The sequence below is a fragment of the Monopterus albus genome, unplaced genomic scaffold (assembly GCF_001952655.1).
Source record: "Monopterus albus unplaced genomic scaffold, M_albus_1.0 scaffold6.1, whole genome shotgun sequence".
Taxonomy (NCBI): Eukaryota; Metazoa; Chordata; class Actinopteri; order Synbranchiformes; family Synbranchidae; genus Monopterus; species Monopterus albus.
The window spans coordinates 1,233,088-1,257,007 of record NW_018127886.1 but is presented as its reverse complement, the minus strand read 5'-3'; the positions used below and the strand labels follow the sequence as shown (position 1 = coordinate 1,257,007).

Sequence of the window (23,920 nt, the reverse complement as noted above, 5' to 3'; positions counted from 1 at the left end):
CAGAACCGCTGGGTATGGCACTGCCACCTGTACTCATCACAGTGAGTGTAGTGGCATTGTTTGTTCCATTACTGGTAGCTGTGACAGGCTTCTTGAAGCCAAAGTTTCCACCAGTAGAGGGACGGACCAGGCCAGATGGGGGTTTACGTTGTTCACCACCACTGGTGCCATTACGGTGGTCTTTACCAGCATCAGAAGAAGAACACTGAAGACTCGAATTCTTCACTGCTAACCGGGATTTGTCCATGGGCTTCCCATCTGACTTTACTGCACCTTGAGAGATTGGGGAGGAAAGGAGAAAAATCCCTGATGAGAAGCCTGAACAGACAGTCTCTCATGGTGAATGAGACTAACAAAGCAATACATGATATCTTATCTGAACACCTACAAGGTCTGCCTGCTGATAAAAACAAATCCCCATCTGAGCGGACACTCAGTGTGTATACCAGAGTCACAGCCAGCTTCACCCTCACACACACTGTTATCATGCACTTACTTCTGTTTTCCATCCTGATGAACTAAAAAAGTTGTCTTTGGCTTTCAAGTATGTCTGTGTGTCACAGCTGTGGAGTGCTGTGATTAAAATGTGCAGCATAGCTATGGAAAACTGGTGTTCACAGTCATGAAGCACGTCTGAGGGCAAAAAGCTGCATGAAGCTCCCAGTATAAGTGAACATCTCTGTTCATAAAGACTTTGGGAAAGGAGGGCAGAGTGAGAAAGAACTTGGTGGAACAGGGGCAATTTGGTTGCCCTACATTTCGCAGTTGGCAAGTTTTGTTTTTAAGAAAAACCAGTCTATTAGACATGTGTGCACTGTATACACACACTCTTAATTTGTATCTAATGGGAGTTGTTATGGGAGATTTATATAAAAGCCATTAACAGAGTCAAAGAATTGCTGTTGAATGAGACCCACCATCGTGCTGCCTGGGGACATCTGGAGTCACTTAGGGATATTTATAAACCCGCAAAAAACACGCACAAATAGTGACAGACATATATGATATACCACACATGCACACACATACACACTCACTGTTCTCAGCAATCAGATCTCAGATCTCAGGCAGCTGAATGTATTTGCAGGTGTTTAATCAGATCTCATAGGAATGTGACACAGACAACACATTATGCTTGGGGTTCTTTGTATTTGTGAAAACTGGGTTTATATGTGAAGTCATAAACTCAACCTGTCGTAACATCAACCATCACACCATCAACATGTGTGCGTTTGTTAGGATACAGCATCGGTGTTTATTTTGATACACATGAAAGGTTTGTACACATATGTAGCAGACAGGCAGCTGAATGTATTTGCAGGTGTTGGCCCATGTGATGAAGAGGAAACAAAGAGGCATGACCATCAGCAGCCCTGACAGAAAGATGAACACCTGCGCTGTCTCGCAATTCCAACTATAATTCTAACTAGCTCATGCAAAAATGACAAAAGTCAGCTAAATAAATCACTATCCTTTTTAAATCAGTTTGAAGTTTGACTGTACTGATGGAAACTATTTTCCCACAATGCTGGAAAAAATTAACACAAACACTGGACAGTGGTTGCAAGGCTCCACCAACATTCAGAAAACATAAAATAAAGTATTAATCCTTGTTTTAAACAATTAAATCATTTAATTATGTTCTTGTTAAGTTTAGCCCAAGTTCAAAAAAATTGTGTCAGGGACTTTACAATCAGAGCAACATCCAACACTTTATCCACAGAACAAGAACAATACAGGCATAGGGAGAACATGCAAACCTTCTTGCTGCGAGGCGACAGCACAGACCACTGTGTCGCCCCATATAAAGACACATACACATTAAAACATGGGACACAGGTACACACATACTCTCACATACACACATGCCATGCCAACCCTCAGCAACAAACTGATGAGCAATAAAAAGCTCTTAAACAATCTAAAAATGTCTGCCTCTTGTTTAGTTACATTCGTGAGCTCCCCCCCCCGCAGTTATTAGCTACAACAAGCTTTTCCAGACTGTCTTCACTTGACTTCATCATCTAATTAGTTAACACTCTCAAACTCAGCAGCAGATTGAGTAGCCCTGGTAGCAGATTCATACCGCTGACATCAGTAACAATAACAAACTGGCACACAGATCACAGGCTAGTTCAACACACTTGTTTGGCATATCTGTCATTTCAACAGCTGGCAATGCAAACACAGGATAGTTCCACAAAATAAGGACTGTTTACACAGACACTGCCTATCCAGAGTGGCACACAACAGCACAGCTAATATGCTATTGTTTTGGTGATCTATATGTGTGCAAGTGTGTGTATGCATGCTTACATAAACAGCACACAGATGGTGTGCTTAAAAGGCAGCTGTACAATCCCCACTATTGTCCTCCTAGTGTCTAAGTGAGTGTGTGTGAACACGTTAAGTGTAATGGGTGGCACTTTTTAAGGCTGGCACAATGTCAGATGTGACTGCACACTCACACTCTGTTACAAACACACACACACACTGTCTCTGGCCCAGTTGTTTTGGGTACAAGGCTTTTATTTTAGTGCTATAAATCCTCTGTGGCCTGCACAAAAATAAAGCTTAGATAGGAAAGGCTGGCCCAATGGGAAGAAAAAGACACTGCTGGTCAGTGTGTATGTGTGGTTGGCTGGCAGGAAGGGAGTGGGCGGTGATGGGCGTTTGATACATGGCACCACTTTCTGAAGGCCTAGAGGGTGGCCTGCAGCTGTGGGTGAATTTGTGGGACAAAGACAGAGTGTGTGTCTGTGACTGTGTGTGGGTATGAGACTGCAAGAAAGAAGGAAATATTAAAAGACAGCCAGAGAAATATATGAAGTCTGCTCAGGTTATGAAACAGTTTCAAGTGTAGCTAAATATACATTATAGGACTTCTCACTGTGAATGTGTACTCTACATTTCTTTCTATAGCTGCAGGATCCTCCAGCAGACATTTTGGTGTTACATTGACATTTTGACCAGCTTTTCTCCACTAACCTGCCACTTTCAGCCCACCCTGAGAGGTGTGCGTGATTGGGGATGTGACTCCCACTGGTGGGTTTCTTCCTTTCTTCAACACATTTCCTTGACCTAGGGTCTGAGGTTTCTTCAGTTCCCCCCTCCCTCCGTCCAGCCCATTCCCCTGCGGTTGCATCTTTTTCCATTTATTGGCTGATTCGGACTTGAGACTTCCAGAATCATAGACGCTGCTGCCCTGGCTTTTGCGGCTGGGTTTGGTATCATGACTGTCCCAAGACAGGCCGCTCTCCACCAGAGATCTTTTCTCAGCATCCGTACGCATCTAGAGAGAAAAAGACAGATGCATGCTTAGAGACACTGTGTCCAGAAAATGTTTAAGAAGTGAGCGTGCCACATTTAATTCTCCAAACCCAATCCAAATACCTGCAGTTATTGTTCATCACAAGTCAAAGCTTGAAAACTTTTGATGAGATGTGTGGATGCAGACAGACCTTTGTCTTGATGCTTTCTCAGGAGAAAAATGTATCTGACCCAGTCAACCTAAAAACTGATGTGTTTTCTCCCCAGTCTAAATCTTATTGTATGCTCTGTTTGAACATTTCAAAACTGCCCAACAAATACACAAGCCACACAAATATTAGATCAGATGCAGAGACTCACAGTCACACTTGACCTGCATGAAGAAAATAGACCACACATTCATTACTGAGTTAAAACCTTCCATATATGTATGTGGCGAATCCAAACAATACATAATGTTTGTGTAAATGTGTGTGAGGATTTGTAGGAGTCTACAGTTACACAATGTATCAAGAGGTGTGTGGGGGGGGGAAAGAACCCAGCAGTTCTCATGAGGACTCATAAGCTGAATTCTTTTTTTCATTAAAATCAACAGACCCCATGGGCAGGTTCACATCACACAAATGTGAGGGTGTGTGTAAATGTGCGTGTGTGCCTGGTCATGTGTGTCTTCTCTGACCAGACCTTGTTGATCAAACATTGTCATTTCCTCACACACATTCCCTGATTATTGAAACAGAGGGTTCGACAACTTGGTCCACCTCCATGTGGAAATGAAAAAATCCGGCCCCACCTACAGTGCAGTACATACACTACTTTTTGGCTTTGATTCTCTCTCCCCTGTATTCATTACTCTTCTCACCTTCATCCTCAAATCCTTGTTGAGTATGTTATACAATATGTGAGAGAGATGAGTAATGGATGTGAAGTCTGAGTTCTCTTTTGAGGAAATTTAAATCAACAGGAGCAAAATGGGAAACAAGGAATACAGAGGAGAAATCTGAAACAAAGAAACAGCTTCAGGACACAAAGACAATGAGAAACCAATAGCAAAAGACATCAGCTGAGAATTGTGGGAGAACACATTGTATTCGACAATGTTGGGTTCATGATAATGTGATGGTTGGTTGCCATGGTAATGATGCCATGGGGGGTAATGGTTGCTATGACTGCGACTAGGCGTGGAGGGGAGGCGTCCTGGTTCTTCCGGCTTACTGGCCTGGATGCAGTGTGCAGATGGCACTGTGTGTGGGTGTGTGTGCAGATGGCCATGTTCTAGACCTGTCCTTCAGTATAAGTAAGTAGACAAAGACCTGCACTCTCAGCATCCCTTCACTTGGGTTGCTATAGTTACACTGGTTTCTCGTCTCTGACTAACTCCCGTCTCTCTCCCTCTAAAAATCCCACATCAGTCACATATACCACACTGTGGAGGTGACCTAAATCAGACACACTGGAAAATCACACATACACACACACACACTCTGAAACCCACACAGCTACAGACAGAACCTGAAGCAGAGCTGATGACTGGATTTTAGCAGCACTGTGTCACTGAGTGCATGACACATCATTGAGCACCTCACCCAAGCCTCATTGGATTAAAAGTTAAATCAGTACTACTGTTAGCAACACACATGATGCTAATCCATCTGTGTCAAATAACTGTGTGTGTATTTAGTTATATTACTTACCACTATGGATGAGTTTCTGCGGGAGCCAATGGGTGTGGTGGGAAGGGAGTTGAGAGTGGGACTCGTGTTGAACTCTTCAGAGCTCAGGTTGTCTGAGCCGTCACTGAGGCCACTGCTGATGGAACTGCTCTCATCCCAACTGAAAGAAACAAAAACAAAGACAACGTGTTAGGTAGTGTTCACATATTAAAGCTGTAATTCTCAACCAAAAAAATCTCAGGGAGTACTTCTGCAGTCACCAGTGGCATGTGGAAATATTGTGGAACTCAACTAATTTGAAAAGAAAAGAAAAGAAAAGAAATCTGTATTTGATTAAAAATATGCATCTATACACTCTATATTAAATCAGCTGTAACACCTGAAAACCACATGTTGCAACTGAATGTGTGAAAATTATTTATCAGAGAGTTTAAACTAGCAGCTAAAAGTATGAGGTCCATCAGTGGTTGGCTCACTTGGCTCCATGTCTACTAGTTTATCTTTTGATTAAATATTCATACAGGCCTCATTTTGAATGCTGCCTGCTCTACAGACCAAACTTTCACACTGCAACCACTTGGCAAACTGAAATTGGGAGTGCTCTTGACATCATATCAACCCACACATACAGAAATAGCACCGAAGCACTGATGCATGCTCCCACGAGTGCATGCAGGAAGGGACTATGAAGTTTGTCGGCTTAAAACACATCTGCTTGGCTTTTTGCATTTTCCTCATGAACAATAGTTCTGACATAAAGAGGGTGGGGTGCTTCTGCAGTGGTTACCTCTGTATATCTAAAACAATATCTTCAATAGACATGGATAAGAGACTTCATTTTAGCCATTCCAACAATTTGGTCTGAAACAGGAGCAGCCTTTAGTTACTATGACCCAAACATCCATCAGTCTCGAGGCTACTGATACACTTGTAGCTCTAAGGATAATCTCTAAACATGTCTAATATGGATTTAATTATTATAGGTCTTTTTTGGTATTTTAATATTTTCTTTTCCTTTCTTTCCTTACCTTTATAAACATATTTCTGAATGATTTTTTATTCCTGTTTCCATACATATTGTGGTTTTCTTACTGTTTCAGTCTTACTGAATGTTGTTCTGTCTTACCTATGTTGATCATGTGACTTCCTGTTTATTGATTACATGTTTTAAAAAGCTACAAACGTGAAGCTATCAACAAAGTTTGAAGAATATGGTTGAACTAGAAGCATTTGGCTGTGGGTGAGGTCCTCCAGATGAGAAAATATGAGAAGTGGCACGTACTCCATAACAAACAGCTATAGTGGCTAGTGGCTACAATAAATAATGACATATTATGTCCATTGTCAGAGCTGAAAGTGGCAATATTGTCTCAGTAGATTTCTCAGTGTGGCTTGAATGATTTCAAGTGAAGATTTGGTTCAAATCCATTTAAGTTAATGTTTTACCATTTCCAGAGTAAAGCTGACCTGTATCAAATACTGCATCTACAGTAACGTGACAGATCAAGTCATGTTAAGAAATGACAGCAACAAAGCTGCCATCTGCCTTAAAGCAATAACCTGCAGAAATGAAAAAGGGGGAGAGTTGGGGAAAAGAGACACATCTGCGAGGTGTGTTTGGCTATGTTGAGGCACATTTGCTTGTATATATTAATAAGTAGGTCATGTTTTGGAAGTTGGGGTGTTGGGTTTCATTCTTATTAGGGGTTAGCCTGATATCACACTACACTGTAAAGCCAATTAAGAAGGCAGGGTTTGCCTAATGAGGTCATGTATACTGTGGTAAAGGGGAGCGTGGAGGGAGAGAAACCGGCGTGGGCCTTCCGGTTGGGTGCCTGTAAGGGTCACACTGTACCCTGGGGGGGCTTGGTGGCAGAGATCGGGGGGAAGGGATGAAGAGAAAACCCTCCCCGTCTACCCTGTGGATATCTTAGACACATAAAGAGTAGACTAGATCTGATGTCTGAAGTGGCAGCCATGCTACCTTGTCTTGTCTACATGGCACAATAAAATTAAGGGCAAATTAAACATTAGGCCAGATACATCCAGACATACGACCTACACTTTCTATCTCAATGTGAAATGATAAATAGTTAAACCTGTTAAAACAAGAAAAAACTTCTGGTAGTGCAACATTATACTTTCACTGCATTTTCATTTTAAACTGTATTGTTTTTTATAACTGAACAAAGCAGAAGAAGGATCATCACCCGAGAGGAAAAGTCCTAACCCAGTTTTTGTTTATATTACAAATGAATTTTTACAAGGTTTTTATAAGGTGGCAACGTGCCTCTGATGCCACAGGCTTATAAATATGTTTAAAAGCAGACCTTGCAGTAAAACTGTGGAATTTTCTTATCAACTGTCAGATAATTTCACCATTACTTTTATAAAAACATATCCATTTTTAAGAGATTTCAATTAGAGATTTAACAACGTTCTAAGAAAGGTGTTCTTTTCCCATCAAAGATGATCTTAAAACCATTATACCACATTTCTATTTACCCTCTAATAGCCTACAAAAAAGGAACAAATGAACTAATACACTTTGAACTCAGAGAGGTAATTTGTATGCTGTTTGAAAATACATGTGTATCTGTCATTCATTTCCCACTGAGCAAACTCATTTCTGGGAGATAAACTGGAAGCCACAGCTGTGGTTCACCATCAGCAGCACCTCTCTGAAGCAATACCTGTCTCTTCATATCCTGTTTTTCAGAGCCATCTGTGTAGGGTGCAGGGCTTTTGTAAATGATAATGCACTCTATGGTGAATAATTCAAATATGATAAGAAACAGGACAAACACTGTCTCTTGTGGGTTTGCCTGTCAGTATGTGAAAATAATAAGCCACAAAGAAGAGAGAGAGGATCAGAGGTCAAACATCAGCCAGAAGGGTGAAAAAAATATAAAACAGAGGACGTTATCTGATCTGAGAATACCTTGTAGTGGATATTTAAAAAAAAAGACACTCAAGTATCTTATCACAAGAATAAATTGTGTTTTTTTCTTATAAAAAAAGTTTCTTGCAATAAAAATCCCAAATCCATCAAGCCAAGGAGGGATGTTTCATTAAAGGTTGCTTAGATGAGCTCAGAAGATGCCTCAGAGAATTAAAGAGTAAAGTAAGTAGCCAAGAGGAACATAAGGCATCATAAGTCAGTGTTACAGTGTGTCTGTGTCTACTGTATGTTTATGAATTTTAGTCTTGGCAGTACGTTAGGCTGCTTTAAGCTTTGGTCCATCAAAATTATTTTCAGTCTGACCTCAGTGACTCACATATCTCAGCTCTATCCATAAATTATCTTTTTCCAAGATCCAGAAGACCTTTGAACATAAGGTTTTAAACTCCATGCAAGTGCATTTTTACAAATCAGTCTATCCAAGTCTTTCAAAAGGTATGTGGTTGAAAAAGAACATTTTGATTTCCCAGCCCAACCTGATATACAGTATCTTCAATCAATGTTGGCTAGTACAGTGGTGTGAAAAAGTGTTTGCCCCCTTACTGATTTCTTATCTTTTTGCATGTTTGTCACACTGTAATGTTTCAGATCGTCAAACAAATTTATATATTAGTCAAAGATAACACAAGTAAACACATCATGCAGTTTTTAAATGAAGGTTTTTATTATTAAGGGAAAACAAAATCCAAAACTATATAGCCCAGTGTGAACAAGTGTTTGCCCCCTAAACCTAAGAACTGGTTGGGCCACCCTTAGCAGCAACAACTGCAATCAAGCATTTTCGATAACTTGCCATGAGTCTTTTACAGCGCTGTGGAGGAATTTTGGCCCACTCATCTTGGCAGAATGGTTGTAAGTCAGCCACATTGGAGGGTTTTCGGGCATGAACCGCCTTTTTAAGGTCATGCCACAGCATCTCAATTGGATTCAGGTCAGGACTTTGACTAGGCCACTCCAAAGTCTTCATTTTGTTTTTCTTCAGCCATTCAGAAGTGGACTTGCTGGTGTGCTTTGGATCATTGTCCTGCTGCAGAACCCAAGTTCGCTTCAGCTTGAGGCCACAAACAGATGGCCGGACATTCTCCTTCAGGATATTTTGGTACACAGCAGAATTCAGGGTTCCATTTATCACAGCAAGTCTTCCAGGGCCTGAAGCAGCAAAACAGCCCCAGACCATCACACTACCACCACCATATTTTACTGTTGGTATGATGTTCTTTTTCTGAAATGCGGTGTTACTTTTACGCCACACATAATGGGACACACACCTTCCAAAAAGTTCAACTTTTGTCTCATCTGTCCACAGAGTATTATCTCAAAAGTCTTGGGGATCATCAAGATGTTTTCTGGCAAAACTGAGACGAGCCTTTATGTTCTTTTTGCTCAGCAGTGGTTTTCGTCTTGGAACTCTGCCATGCAAACCATTTTTGCCCAGTCTCTTTCTTATGGTGGAGTCATGAACACTCACCTTAACTGAGGCAAGTGAGGCCTGCAGTTCTTTGGATGTTGTTGTGGGGTCTTTTGTGACCTCTTGGATGAGTTGTCGCTGCGCTCTTGGGGTAATTTTGGTCGGCCGGCCACTCCTGGGAAGGTTCTCCACTGTTCCATGTTTTCGCCATTTGTGGATAATGGCTCTCACTGTGGTTCGCTGCAGTCCCAAAGCTTTAGAAATGGCTTTATAACCTTTTCCAAACTGATAGAGCTCAATTATTCTCTTTCTCATTTGGTTTTGAATTTCTTTGGATCTCGGCATGATGTCTAGCTTTTGAGGATCTTTTGGTCTACTTCACTTTGTCAGGCAGGTCCTATTTAAGTGATTTCTTGATTGCGAACAGGTGTGGCAGTAATCAGGCCTGGGTGTGGCTAGAGAAATTGAACTCAGGTGCGATAGGCTGACTTACAACCATTCTGCCAAGATGAGTGGGCCAAAATTCCTCCACAGCGCTGTGGAAGACTCATGGCAAGTTATCGAAAACGCTTGATTGCAGTTGTTGCTGCTAAGGGTGGCCCAACCAGTTATTAGGTTTAGGGGGCAAACACTTGTTCACACAGGGCTCTATAGTTTTGGATTTTGTTTTCCCTTAATAATAAAAACCTTCATTTAAAACCTGCATGATGTGTTTACTTGTGTTATCTTTGACTAATATATAAATTTGTTTGACGATCTGAAACATTACAGTGTGACAAACATGCAAAAAGATAAGAAATCAGTAAGGGGGCAAACACTTTTTCACACCACTGTATGTGGCCACACTGTCATCCAGTCCTACCTCATTTCTACTGGGTGAGATAACAGGAAGTCTGAGCTTGATAAGAGGGTGATGAAACACAGGTACACTTAAAAGAAGAGGGTGAAGTAGTGTGTGGAAGGAAAAGAAAGACCTGACGTGACAGAGCTATAGTGGAGAGAGAAGTGCTGCTGACGGCACAGAGAACATCCTCAACTTCTCAGGACACTGCACTCTCTCAACAGGACAGTTTTTCATGTTGCCTTTTAAACTTCCAACAACTTGCCTCCTCTCCCTCAATCCGCTCCATCCTTCCTTCCACTAATAGCAGCTGTTGAAATCTCCAGTTATAATCTTTCCTCACTCCACGTCAGCTTTTTCATTCTTCAGCTGCAGCTGCAAAGACTGAGGGATAATATTAGCTCCTAATTCATCTACATCATCTCTTTCACAGATGAGCTAGTGTGTCATAGCAAGCACCATTTTAGCCATTTATAATCATTTAAATAAGCCCGACCTACAATATATCTTCCTTTCAAAAGCAAACTAACACCAGTCAGCTACAGTGCAACAGCCCATCCTGAAAACACAGAATCTCTTGCCACAACATACCAGATGTAATGGAGAAAAGTGTGGTTGTATGAAATATCATGAAGGTATAATTTCATTCAAATATAAGGTGTAAACAATGGCTATGAACGACATCTGAGTTTGTATGTTAAATTTCATTGCCCTACTGTGGCCTGACCTCAAGCTAAGACAAAAATGCAGCTGGGGGGAAAAGAGAGACATTGAAAAATGTTACCCCATCACTGTAATTTCATGAGCAAAATAAATATCAATGCTGATTCAATTTAGGGTGCAATAAATGTCATTTAAGCTGAGATGTGCTTGATTAAACCCATTCTTCACCTCCACCTGACCCAGCTAAGCAGAGAATATACCACATGGACACACTGTATTCTGACATCTTGAACCAGTGGCACACGAGTGGTTTCCTACTCATGATATTATAACTGCACCTAGGAAATAAAAGCCAGAGTTTGGGCCCAGAGTAAGGTTGGGTTTAATTATCATTCAGAAAGGGAGAATCTGTCAAGCAGAATATTTGAAATAGCTAAAATATTCCTTATTCATAAAGGTCATGGGGGGTCAACATTAACCACATCCTCCTTTCACAGAGACATGGTTTCTTTGTTCCTCACAGCTTGCAAAGAGGACCTGCACACCCACACAAACACTGAGCTTCAGGAGTTATCAAAAGACTAGCTGAATAGCTGCTGAGCTAAATAGCCAACTTTCATTAACAGGCTTCTGTGTTGCTCCTCTATTCAGACTATGGAGCTAATTGCTCTGATATAAACATGAATGGTCTTTTTTGCAGCTCGTTATGAGAGCTCTGCACTCTCGCCTCCCTCTATCCTCTCCTCTCCTTGTTGTGACCTCTCCGAGGTTGAGGGATGGGACAAAGAAAGTGAGAGAAATACAATAGATCCACAGAGAAGAAAAAGCCACTGCAGAAACAAAACAGCTTTGCCTGTGGTCTGTGTGCTTGCTGGTAGTTGGACTCCTGACAGTCTTAGATAGGAGCCTTAACAGTATTAGTTGATAAGCTGTTCCATCTAAACAAACATTTATTAACACTGCATAAAGGCCATTCTGAGGAGCATGATGCTGAAGCTCTTCTCCGCTGGGTTAAGCAGATGTTTAGAAACAATTAAGTGATTTCTGGTTTTTCTGCACTGTCAGAAAATGGCAGTGATGGTAAAGGGAGACTGTAACTCTGACCTGTAATGTCTTACAACGAGAGGTTTAATAAAAACAATGTGGTAATTATCTCATCAATAGTCAATACATTAGATAGAAAATGTTAGTGAGGCATACTACTAAAGAACAGATCAATAACAAGTCCACGAAAATTTCATTATCAATACATCCATTATCTGTACCATTTATCCTGTAGAGGGTCACGGAGGGTTGGAGCCAATCCCAACTGACACTGGGTGAAAGGTGGGGTACACCCTGGACAGTCATTCACAGGACTGACACAATGCAAATGTGTACAAAAACAGATGGATGGACATGCACGTAATGACATAGGAGTAGGGATAGAAAGGTTCCAGGTCTTGCGAATGATATAATATTAAATATAAATGTTGTTTTATTAAATATAGTTTTAATGTGGTGATATAAATAAAGGAGTTACCTCTTTGTTCCATCCTATCCAGGGGGATGTTGTGACACTGTCTCAAAATTGTGTAAATGCATGGAAAGTATTTTTGCAGTCATACAGTGGACAGGAACTTTCCATTTCTATTAAAATCCACTGTGTCACATGGAAGAACCCAAATGGCTAAATCAGATGGGCTCCTGGTTGTAGTGATGCCTTCACAGGCAAATGGAAAGCAGGGCGCTGCCAGACTGGCACTGGGCAGCCAGCTCGGAAACCAAAGGGGGCACACATGAAAGGGCTGCTGAAGTCGTTAGATTCTCTGAAGAGTAAATATGTGAGACTGTGACTGGTGCAAGCGATGACAGTTGGGTGAGATGATTGTCTGTGCTTGTTTAGCTGTCTGCAAACCATTACAAGAAAATGGGCAGTTGATTTCAGCTGCAACATTAGGACTGGCTGTCTGCTAAACATTCTCTAAGGGTCTGAACACATGAAAAAGGATGAAAACCCAACAGGGATTCTCACATATATTGACAGTGACACTGGTACAAACACACACTATCACAAAGCAAAATGACTCATTGGCAGGAGAGAGAGCAGCACGACCAGCCACACCCATCATCAGTGCCTCCTCTCTCCAATACAGTCGTGGCTACACGGACCATGAGTCTTGAAAATGCTGTATAGTCAATTCAAGTGTAAGCAATCTTATAGTACCATAAAAATCATAATGACTACATTCGTAACCCCTATCAGATATGTGTGGCTGATCCTTTACTTGACAAAATCTAAAGAGAGGGTGAGTTTGTGTGCACAGATGGCTATCACTATGGGTCCCTGGACCACTTAAGCAGCTTATCACCAGGAAACAAACACACACTTATAGACACAGATACCTGAATTACTGTGGTGGCTATTAGGCAGAGCAGCCTATCCTAATACAAGTGTTATTTTCTAATCAAAAAAGAGTGGAAATATGAAAGATTAACATAGTAATGAGATGCTGGCTGAACATTTAAAGCAGTCTGCAGGTCACACAGATTTTTTTTTTAAAGATGCTGTGTATTTCAGCAGAGGATGATCTATCATTGCAGCACCATATAGGGTTATATAAGATTGTTCTCTGTAGTCCAAACCCATGTTACATCTTGAAACTCTCAAACTCTGACACATAAGGCCAATAGACATAACACAGCGTAAACATCAAGCCGCTGCAGACATACTGTGACTACAGCGATCGCGGTATACATTGCCTACTGTCTCTGTTATTGTACTTAAAAATGCAGGCAGATTGATTACAGATGTCATTTTAGCTGCTCATTTCCATAAAGTATCAGCCATTTGCTGCTCTCTTGAGCCATGATACGTTCTTATCAAAAACACACTGCTACATGTTCTAGGCTGACATTTAGTCTCACTGATATATTACTGATACTACTGTGTTCTAATGATGGCGTGTTGTTGTCTGGATATTTGAAGCACTTGTAGAGTAAATGGCAACAAATTTGTCATTAAAACAGATTTTAATTAGCTACTCAATAAAGAATCTCTGCTGAGTTGTATTGTTAAACACTTACAGTAAATCACTGACAAGACCCAATTAGAAACTTGATTGCACATGCAGCGTGCCTTTGGATGCACACCCAGAGACATTAATTTCCTCTTCCATGTTATTTACCGTTTCCTTTTCTTACTATTACCATGACGTGAAATGGAACAATAGCTGTTTGGACACACACACAGCATCTGGTCCCCACAAGGAAGGTGGAGTCCCCACAATGTGAGTAATACCAGGCACGCAGTCACACACGCACAGAGCAGCATTTGGGCATTACATGGGATTACAGAACAGGCTGGAGTTAATGAGCTCGTAATTAACGCTAATTCCATCTGCCACCAGGATCAGGACAGGAGGGGAAAAGGAGGTCACACCCCTAAATGGTCATCACAGAGAATGAACCGTGTTCTGAATTTGCAAAACATAACCCTGGATGTTAAGGCAATCCCCCCCCCCCCCTTTACTAGGTTTTTCTTTCATCTGCATCTAGAGAAGGTAGACAGACAGAGGCACCTGTACAGATTAATTAGAGGAGAGACTGTTTCAATTATATTTTCCTTGGAAAGTAAATTCATCTCTGAATCTTCTTTTTCCTCCTGACTTCCCCAAGGTGGAGGGATGAAGTTTGTTCAGAGTTCACAGCCAAGATTCAACTTGGCTCTGATGTTCTTCATCCTCGTGAAATGAAACAGGTCAGACTCCAAGGAATTTTGAGTTGTGAAATTCTCTTGGAACCAAAATTGTGTGACTGTTGATCAAGCTGACACCCACTGGGTCGTCTTGATCTTCTTATGGTGTAAGCCCCAAAAAGGAAAACACTAGGAGCTGGGAGAGGTGAACCGTACAGAGGACTCCTTGAGAGCAACCAGACATGTTCTTCTTCTTTGTCTTCTCCATTTTCTTTGTATTTGTCTTCTTCTTAACCAGCTCAAACTCTGTTCAAGTTTAAAGGTTCCTGGGTCTAAACAAGGACACTCTGAACCTTATCATAAAATAAATCATTAATTGCCTAAAAGGGGGGAAATCTTTTTTAAAAATTCTTATGCACATTCAGAAAGCATGATAAGAGTGATTCCAGGTATGTGTGTAAGGTGTAGACCAGCAGAGCTCTAGTGTGACCCAGTAACCTTTGACCTCTAAAGTCCCTTTTCTTCTCTGTAAGAGAGCAGGAAGCAGAAGAGGGACAGTACTCTTGGGACAAGGTGGAATGGCTTTTTAAATCATCATCATAAGCAATTCAGTCTGGGATGCAGCGATAAGCGCTTCCTACATAACACCCCAGCCCAGCTCAAGTGCTAAGAACCAGGGCGGAGCTCACAAGGGGAACCCCGGCAGGCTGAGGCCCAGGACAGGGGTTAGATCTTGGGGTAGAATTACCTCTGGCCTCCCTCCAGACATGTCAGCTGACTTAACGGTTGTGTGAATTAACAGGACGCAGGGGATGTTTTGGTTTGAAAAAGGGGGACCAGTAATAGGAGAAAGAAAAAGAAAAAGAGGAAGAGAAAAGGGAGGTACCATTTTTGAGTGAAGAACGCTACTTCCAGGTTGCTGTTAACATGAAGCAGCTGTGCTGACAACAGTGCCACATACGCGCAAACACAGTTCTACTGACAACTGCCTTTTGATCAACAGAAAACATTAAAGTAACAAAGGCTGGAGCAACAGAAACCAAGCAACAGTCAGCTGTCTGGAACTGAGAACAGTGACATGCTCCAAGCGTGCCCAATCACTGTAACACATCAGAATAAACACAAGATGACAACAATGATAAAACGGTGGATTTGGGAAGTAAAATCTTTGCCCAGACACAAGTTTATACCTTGATATTAATTTATAGTAATGAGGATGTTGTTGATGTTTACAGCACTATCAAATGAACCAAAATAGGGAACCCTGCCACCACTGTCATAAACACACTCATGCAGATATAGCAGAAAGGGGAAATATGATATTAGTGTGGTGTGAGTTCATGGGAAAAGGTCTGTCCTCAGTCAAGACAATTTGTACAGACCTGTAAGTAAGATTTCAGAAGGCATCATTGCCTTCAAGTTGATGGCTATATCTGTTTTCTTATGATGACAGCTAATCATCTTGATTATATGCTAATCTCCTAGATTAGTACAGACTATAGCAGTCAGTGTCCACACTGCTGTGAGATGTTAAATGTGCTGGAGTAGATCAGTGAATTGTTGGCTCACGGTGCTTAGGAGGCCAAGCAATATCTCTTAAGTCAGTTCTGTAGTAAGAAAAGACTAGATATGTTTTGACAGCAAGAACAAGACAGAAGATAAAGAAAGCAGAACGTGAGAACCTGAATCAAATGCAACTGCATAGCTTTTGTTTAAATCAAATCAAGCTACACAAAGACACTACAGACCTTTTAAAGGTTGTCCAAACACTAGCTGAACAAAAAGGATGAAAGGCCCATCGACTAGAGCAGAGATAGTGTTTCACTGCTTCTGGCTGAGATAAAGCAGACACCTATTAAAAGATACACATTACTGCCATGCAGTGGAGGACAGACATGTTGTAGTGTGTGTAATATGTTTGAGTATATGCCTGCATAACACATGGTTCTGGGATCCATAGGCCCTGAGGCGCACCCATCACCACCTGTCACCCATAACGCACACACACACTCCGATCATGCCACTTGAAGTTGTTACAGTGAGTTTAGGAGACATTCTTTGCCATTGGGCTGCTCAAAACACACACTTCACATTCCAGAGAGTGTATTCTAGGGTCCCACTCCCTAATTCTCCAACATATGCAGACAGCCATATGCATACCAATGCACGAGTCCGGGGATGCGCACAAAAATAAAACGACAAATCCAGATGTCATTAAAACCAGAATCCTCGGCCTCATGCTCATTGCTCTAACACATAGTTGAGGAATCATCTCATTTCATTAAACTTAAAGACAGTCCTGAAGGTTTCAGTGCAAGAGCTCTTTATACATTGTCCTTCACCAGGTGAAAATCACATCCAGAGGTTATTTTGTTTTTACCATGGCCCTTAAAGTTAAACCTATAGTTCTCTCTCTCAGCCCCAGCAGGCCTGTTAGGATGCAGTGCTGTCTGTCTGTAGGTTCTTCTTTTGGTTTTGATCTAAGTGTGAAACTCACTAAACCACAGGGAACAACACTACCTCATGAAAATATGAGTTCTATAAGTGAATACAGCCTCCTGTGTGTATAATAAAACAGTGCATATGTCTAATAAACACAGGTTACAAACATCTGCTGTTTCACTTTCATGTATCAGTTCCTTTTAGACAGGGAAAGCTTGCTCACTCAATTATAAGACATCAAGAGCAATTGGCTGCATAATGACTCTGGCCCTGGGGTCTTCTCCATTTTGACCTTCTGTCCACTGACCTAGGATATTTGGTCACAGAAAATAAAGCCATATGTGTATAAATCTAAAAAGTGGCAGTGTGGATGGTGCAAATAAAGCTTTTCTTGGAAAATTTCACACATATAAATAAATTGCCATGTGGTCTGGTTGGTCATTTGCTGCATAAAGTAAACTCTAAATGCCCCATAGAAGAGATTTACATGGTTTTGATTTTTAAAACCCCAAAGCACAACTGAGTGAACAGAAAAATACAAATGCCTAATTTGAATGTTCAAATTTATCTGGACCTGCGTGGAGGTTTTTGGGTGCTGCAGAGTAATATCCTGTTCATGCACCATGATTCATATGGGTGTGATAATATTGTCAGCAGGTTGTTGACCCTTCTAATTTCCATGGTCTGAGTCAGCAAAGTGTGTTTCCAAAACAACTTAATCTATCTGACTCTGAGCCTTAAACTCTAGCATACATTTTGTTCATAAGATAACGTCTTCAAACTTCATCAAAGCTTTCAGAGTATTGTGATGCTGCATTTATGGACAGCATTTCACATCTTGCAGTGAAAATCTTCTAAATTGCCTAAGTAACTTGGGTAACAAACATTTTATTCACTAAAATTTCAAAGTTAGAAATCTCTGGCACTGTCAGTTGACAGATGTCACTTGTCAAACCTGATCAGTATTTCTCTATAGTGTGGTGATAGTACATTTCTCTGCACACCTCCATACAGATAGATATTATCGTGCTGACAGTTAGTTGTTAAAGCTTTCAACCAGTCAGTGCAGCTGTTAAACCAGTGACCAACACTACCCATGCACAGCTAAATGGCTCATGTCAGCTATGATATGGTCTGCATCACACTAATTGTGTTTGTCTTTTTATTTAATTTAAAGAAACCGAGGATTTCAGTGTGGCACATTAATGAGTGACATCATCACACTTGCAAATCCACTGTTTGGATGAAGTTGTGTTGCGAACAAAGGGTGGATCTAGATACGGGCAGGCCATGCTGAGAAGTTGTGCAGTGTTCAAAATACACACACACACACAGATTACGTTGGTGTTGGACTGCTTTCAATATGACTAACAGGGCTGATCACATCTTTTTGTGTTGGTTGGAACAGATTAGCTAATGATGCATATTTTATGTTTGATTAAACACACACACACACACACACACACACGCTGAAACCCATACATTGGCTTACATGCAAAAGACTCACCTCTGGCTTGAATCATATAGTTTGGTGACTGCCTCAACGGTGTGTGTGTGTGTGCTTTTCAGATTGTATGTACTGGACCATTTATCAGACTTTTGACAGCCAGTCTGTTTAAACACACATGTCCAATTCAAACACACAGATAAAAGCACCCTAGTTGGTCCCGTGGGACCCAAAACTGACAGCAGGTTAGATGGCACAAGTGTTTCTGTCTGTTGTGTGCAGTTATGTGCATCTGTGTGCTCTGTTCATGTATCTAATGCTCTGATATTGGGCCACTCTGCACTAATGGGTTTACATAAAGGGTCAATGGATGCTATTAAGGTCAGCTGAGCAAAAAGAGCAAAGTTGACCTGCTCCCCCCCCCCATTAAACTCCTTCACACATAATGAATCAATACATTAAGAGCATCTCTATCTGTCCATGTTGTATTAATGCACCTACAAAATAAACCAATTCCAGGAGTATTCATATAAACAACTCTCAATATATTACTTTTCTATTTTACATCTCTCTTTATGCTGCTTCATATACTGTATGTCACCATCACCAACCTACTCATATCAAATGACCTATATTAGCCCACACATCAAGACATACAGTTAGATAATTCTCACATGGCCTGAGCATAAGGATGATTTGGGGGAGGCTTGCTGCTTTTCGCCCAATCACAGCATATACTGGTGAAAGGCGTCGTTCAGAATTTAGGTCAGCCGTTCAGTAGAATGCGGTCCGGTCCACAGCGGATCGATGTGAACACACCCACCCACACATTCACATACATACTTGCCTCTGCTGACTGAGCCACCAAATACCAGCAACCGGTTGTCATCGTATTCAACGTAAATACAGAATCATTCAGGTCCACCATCACCCTGTAATCTCATTAGGTGATTTACAGCAGTGTGTTTTCTTTGATACAGTCAAGACAGGAAAATTAACCTGCCTTTTAATTGCTATCTGTAATACATTACAGTAACCGGCAGTATTTAACATATGGCTTTGCGCATTGAGGTGCCTATACGCTGTAGACTGCAGCTTACTCTATGTGCTCACCAAAGGTCGGGGTCTAGACTGAAATATAACAGGCTAACCTGAACGCATGCCACTCACAATAATAAAACGTGCCACCATGCCGCTGTTTGAGTTGTATCAATGAGGCTGGTGCTGCTTTTTACGCACTGGCTCCACTGGAGCTTCTACAAACACGTTGATCACTTTATATACCGCGTAACAGTATTGCTTTTACGTGAATTAAAGTAAAGTCACCGATGTATCACTAGACCGGCATTCTCAGTCATATGCAGGGTCTGGTCTCATCCATTACCTTGATACAAAGTGCATTGTCCTCCCAGCGCGCTGCGGAGCCGGGTGCTGCAGCATTTTCCTGTTCAGCACGCGCCCGCTCATTCTACAATTCAGCTTTCACGCCGCTTTGTTCCCGTCTGGCATATCCCGCTGCAATGACTCTGAAGCTAGAGAGAGAAAATCCAACCGGTGCCGTCCGCTGCTGTTACCGTCAGCAACGCTAAATGAATGAACCACTCCCGCAGTGCCTCCAAAGCACATAGTCTCTCTCTCCTTCTCACACACAGCTCACGGAAGGAGAGAGGCATAGATGAAAAGGCAACACCCCAAATTCCTCCTCCTCCTCCGGCCCCCTTTCACTGATCGCGACCAGCTGTGCCTTTTTCAAAAGCGCATGGATGCTTTAACGCGTATTCAGCCGCAAGATAACTGCGCAGTCATCACATTCTCTGAAGCGACATGTCAGACATTTTCACACATTTTAAAATCTCTAATCAACACACATGAGACACTCCACTGACTCCACTCACTCAACACCCAGATACCAAGTCTGTGCTTGTGAACACTGGCAATCATTTTGATTTTTGCTCACAATTACAGCCTATATGATAATGGAGACACAAGTAATTAAATTCCTTGTAAAAATAAAATAATAATAATACAAGCTCTCTATATATGTACATGTCCTCAGTAAGGCATGCCTGTGGCTTTGGCTGCTTAGGGGTAACTTAGTATATTTAATATTTAATCTTAATACATTTTTAATCAATTCTTACAAGCAAATGCATTGGCATTTTAGACAAATGTACCTATCCTAAATATGAGAAGTTAAGTTAGGCCTAACATTATTCAGCATGGTCCTATTACCTGTCTGTATAACTTGGTACCACTTTCTTTCCTTTGTATAATCTTTTAAATTACATTTTAAGCCTTACACAACATGGTTTTGCTTACATACTCCTGGCAGCATTTCTTTATTATGGATACTTTGAAATTAATTTATAAATATCACCTTACTAATGGTTAATTAATCATTTGCTAATGCTTTATAGATCAGCAAAACCTGCTTTGCCTTTTTAGCTCTTTAATTAATTGACACTCATATGGACGTTTCCAGGTCAATATGTTGGGGGAAAGTGCTGTAGACCTCCACTGTTGGCCTGAAAGTATTAAAAACCCACCAGTGAGCCACACTGCTGCACTGGATGACATGCTCCTTCCTCACAAACAAGCAAGCAAACAAACAAACTTTCTTACATTCTCAATAGTTTCCCAGTGTCTGAAAGAAAAGCTGGCTAATAGCCAAACCATCGGTGGAATAAATAAGTCTAAATGCCTCTAGTGTTTCTATTGTAACAGAATGTGTATTGGCGATTGGTGATTTGCAGAGCAACAGAGCAAGTATCATGTATCCAGTCGCCCAGAGCTCTGCCCCCTCACAACATCCAGTGGTGTTTAAACACTTTAAGCACTGAGTGGACCCCAGTGAATAGATCTGCCTGTCTGCTGGGTTCAATAAATGAATGAAGGGTGAGAGAAGAACAGACAGTCAGGAAGGAGGGTGCGAGGGGTGGGATAATTAACACTGCCTTTTCAGAAAAGACAGGACAAAGACAATAGTGGTGGTTAAAGAAAGACAAGTGATAGAAATAGAGCCATTAAAAAACACATAGAGACAGTAAAAGGAGATCATTAACATGCTCACTTTAAGTGCAGAGGGGACAAAGACAGGATTCTTCATGCTGCTGCTCACCCATACCATGCAGGGCCAGGTGGGTACACAGTGTATGTGTATGTGTGTGATGTGTGGGAGTCTGACTGGCACATTGGCAAGCTGACCCGCAGGTGTGTGGAGCCGCTGCCATCATTGTTGCCTAGTGTTACTAATAAAGAGAAAGGAAAACAGTTTCTACATGCACACATACTGTACACACAAAAACCCCCTCTCTTTCTCTCACACACACACTTGCAGTCCTCCTTAATTCAGTGTGAGCCTTTGCTTTTATTTAAGCCAACTTTTATCCGAGTTTCAGGAAAGGGTAGCTGGCCAGGGTTCTGCCTCTGTCTGGCCAACTTTTACTTTGACCACTGACTCATGTCCAGACAAGCCCTCGCTCTCCCTCTCTTTTTATGCTTCTATTTTGTCACTGCTACCCTCTTTTTCACAGAGTATCTAAGACCACAGTGCTCGTTTTCAATGCCCACATGTACATGTGTGTGTGTTGGTAGGTAGGCCAGTATAATTAGGGGGTGATGTAACTATTTAATGACAATATACAGACAGGGTCATCCATATGCCCCTGGGAACCTGTCACTCGTGCTGATGAAAGAGACAAGAGACCTGGGAAAGCTCATCCCCCTTATCAGACCAGGAACACACACACACATACAAACACATAAAAAACAAATGCACAACAAATGGTACAAACACACATAAAACACTCCTCCACACATTTAACATGCTTGAATGCTCCTCTCACAAACAAGCAAGCAAACAAACAAACTTTCTTACATTCTCAATAGTTTCCCAGTGTCTGAAAGAAAAGCTGGCTAATAGCCAAACCATCGGTGGAATAAATAAGTCTAAATGCCTCTAGTGTTTCTATTGTAACAGAATGTGTATTGGCGATTGGTGATTTGCAGAGCAACAGAGCAAGTATCATGTATCCAGTCGCCCAGAGCTCTGCCCCCTCACAACATCCAGTGGTGTTTAAACACTTTAAGCACTGAGTGGACCCCAGTGAATAGATCTGCCTGTCTGCTGGGTTCAATAAATGAATGAAGGGTGAGAGAAGAACAGACAGTCAGGAAGGAGGGTGCGAGGGGTGGGATAATTAACACTGCCTTTTCAGAAAAGACAGGACAAAGACAATAGTGGTGGTTAAAGAAAGACAAGTGATAGAAATAGAGCCATTAAAAAACACATAGAGACAGTAAAAGGAGATCATTAACATGCTCACTTTAAGTGCAGAGGGGACAAAGACAGGATTCTTCATGCTGCTGCTCACCCATACCATGCAGGGCCAGGTGGGTACACAGTGTATGTGTATGTGTGTGATGTGTGGGAGTCTGACTGGCACATTGGCAAGCTGACCCGCAGGTGTGTGGAGCCGCTGCCATCATTGTTGCCTAGTGTTACTAATAAAGAGAAAGGAAAACAGTTTCTACATGCACACATACTGTACACACAAAAACCCCCTCTCTTTCTCTCACACACACACTTGCAGTCCTCCTTAATTCAGTGTGAGCCTTTGCTTTTATTTAAGCCAACTTTTATCCGAGTTTCAGGAAAGGGTAGCTGGCCAGGGTTCTGCCTCTGTCTGGCCAACTTTTACTTTGACCACTGACTCATGTCCAGACAAGCCCTCGCTCTCCCTCTCTTTTTATGCTTCTATTTTGTCACTGCTACCCTCTTTTTCACAGAGTATCTAAGACCACAGTGCTCGTTTTCAATGCCCACATGTACATGTGTGTGTGTTGGTAGGTAGGCCAGTATAATTAGGGGGTGATGTAACTGTTTAATGACAATATACAGACAGGGTCATCCATATGCCCCTGGGAACCTGTCACTCGTGCTGATGAAAGAGACAAGAGACCTGGGAAAGCTCATCCCCCTTATCAGACCAGGAACACACACACACATACAAACACATAAAAAACAAATGCACAACAAATGGTACAAACACACATAAAACACTCCTCCACACATTTAACATGCTTGAATGCTCCTCTTCATGATCACACACAGACATTTTTGTGTTGCCCTATTACCTTTTCACTTTCTTCTGTTTAAGTGTCAGCCCAAACCGTCTTTTCTTTGACTTATACTACACCTGCTTTTCTCATACATGCACACACCATCAATTTTTATCATAAATATTTTAAATATTAAGAATAATTTAAAATATGGCAAATCTCTAGTATGTGTTTATACACTTTTCTTATTATGAGTGATCAGGTCCCAGACAAACGCACAATATTCTGGCAAAGGGCGAACAGTTTTGATTATTTTACATGGCAGATTCCCTTATTTCTTCTTCTCACTGGTTTGAATGGGGCAAGGTTCAGCTGTTACATAATGTCAGTGCACCAATCAGATTTTATCAACATTTGAACCTGAATCACATGTCAGTTGTGTGGTTAATTCTTGACTTTGGCCTGCAAAACAATCTC

The 23,920-nt window shown here is 41.5% G+C and overlaps 1 protein-coding gene across 1 annotated transcript in view; it reads right to left on the bottom strand.

Moving 5' to 3' along the window:
- LOC109968705 (neuron navigator 1-like) overlaps positions 1–23,920 on the bottom strand; it is a 78,584-nt gene that overhangs the window by 12,279 nt on the left and 42,385 nt on the right. Inside the window, exons 9-11 of the mRNA XM_020615180.1 lie at positions 4,965–5,103; positions 2,989–3,292; positions 7–273 (exon numbers count right to left, since the gene is read on the bottom strand). Coding sequence (XP_020470836.1) covers positions 7–273; positions 2,989–3,292; positions 4,965–5,103 — 710 coding nt within the window. The remainder of the gene's footprint in view (positions 1–6; positions 274–2,988; positions 3,293–4,964; positions 5,104–23,920) is intronic.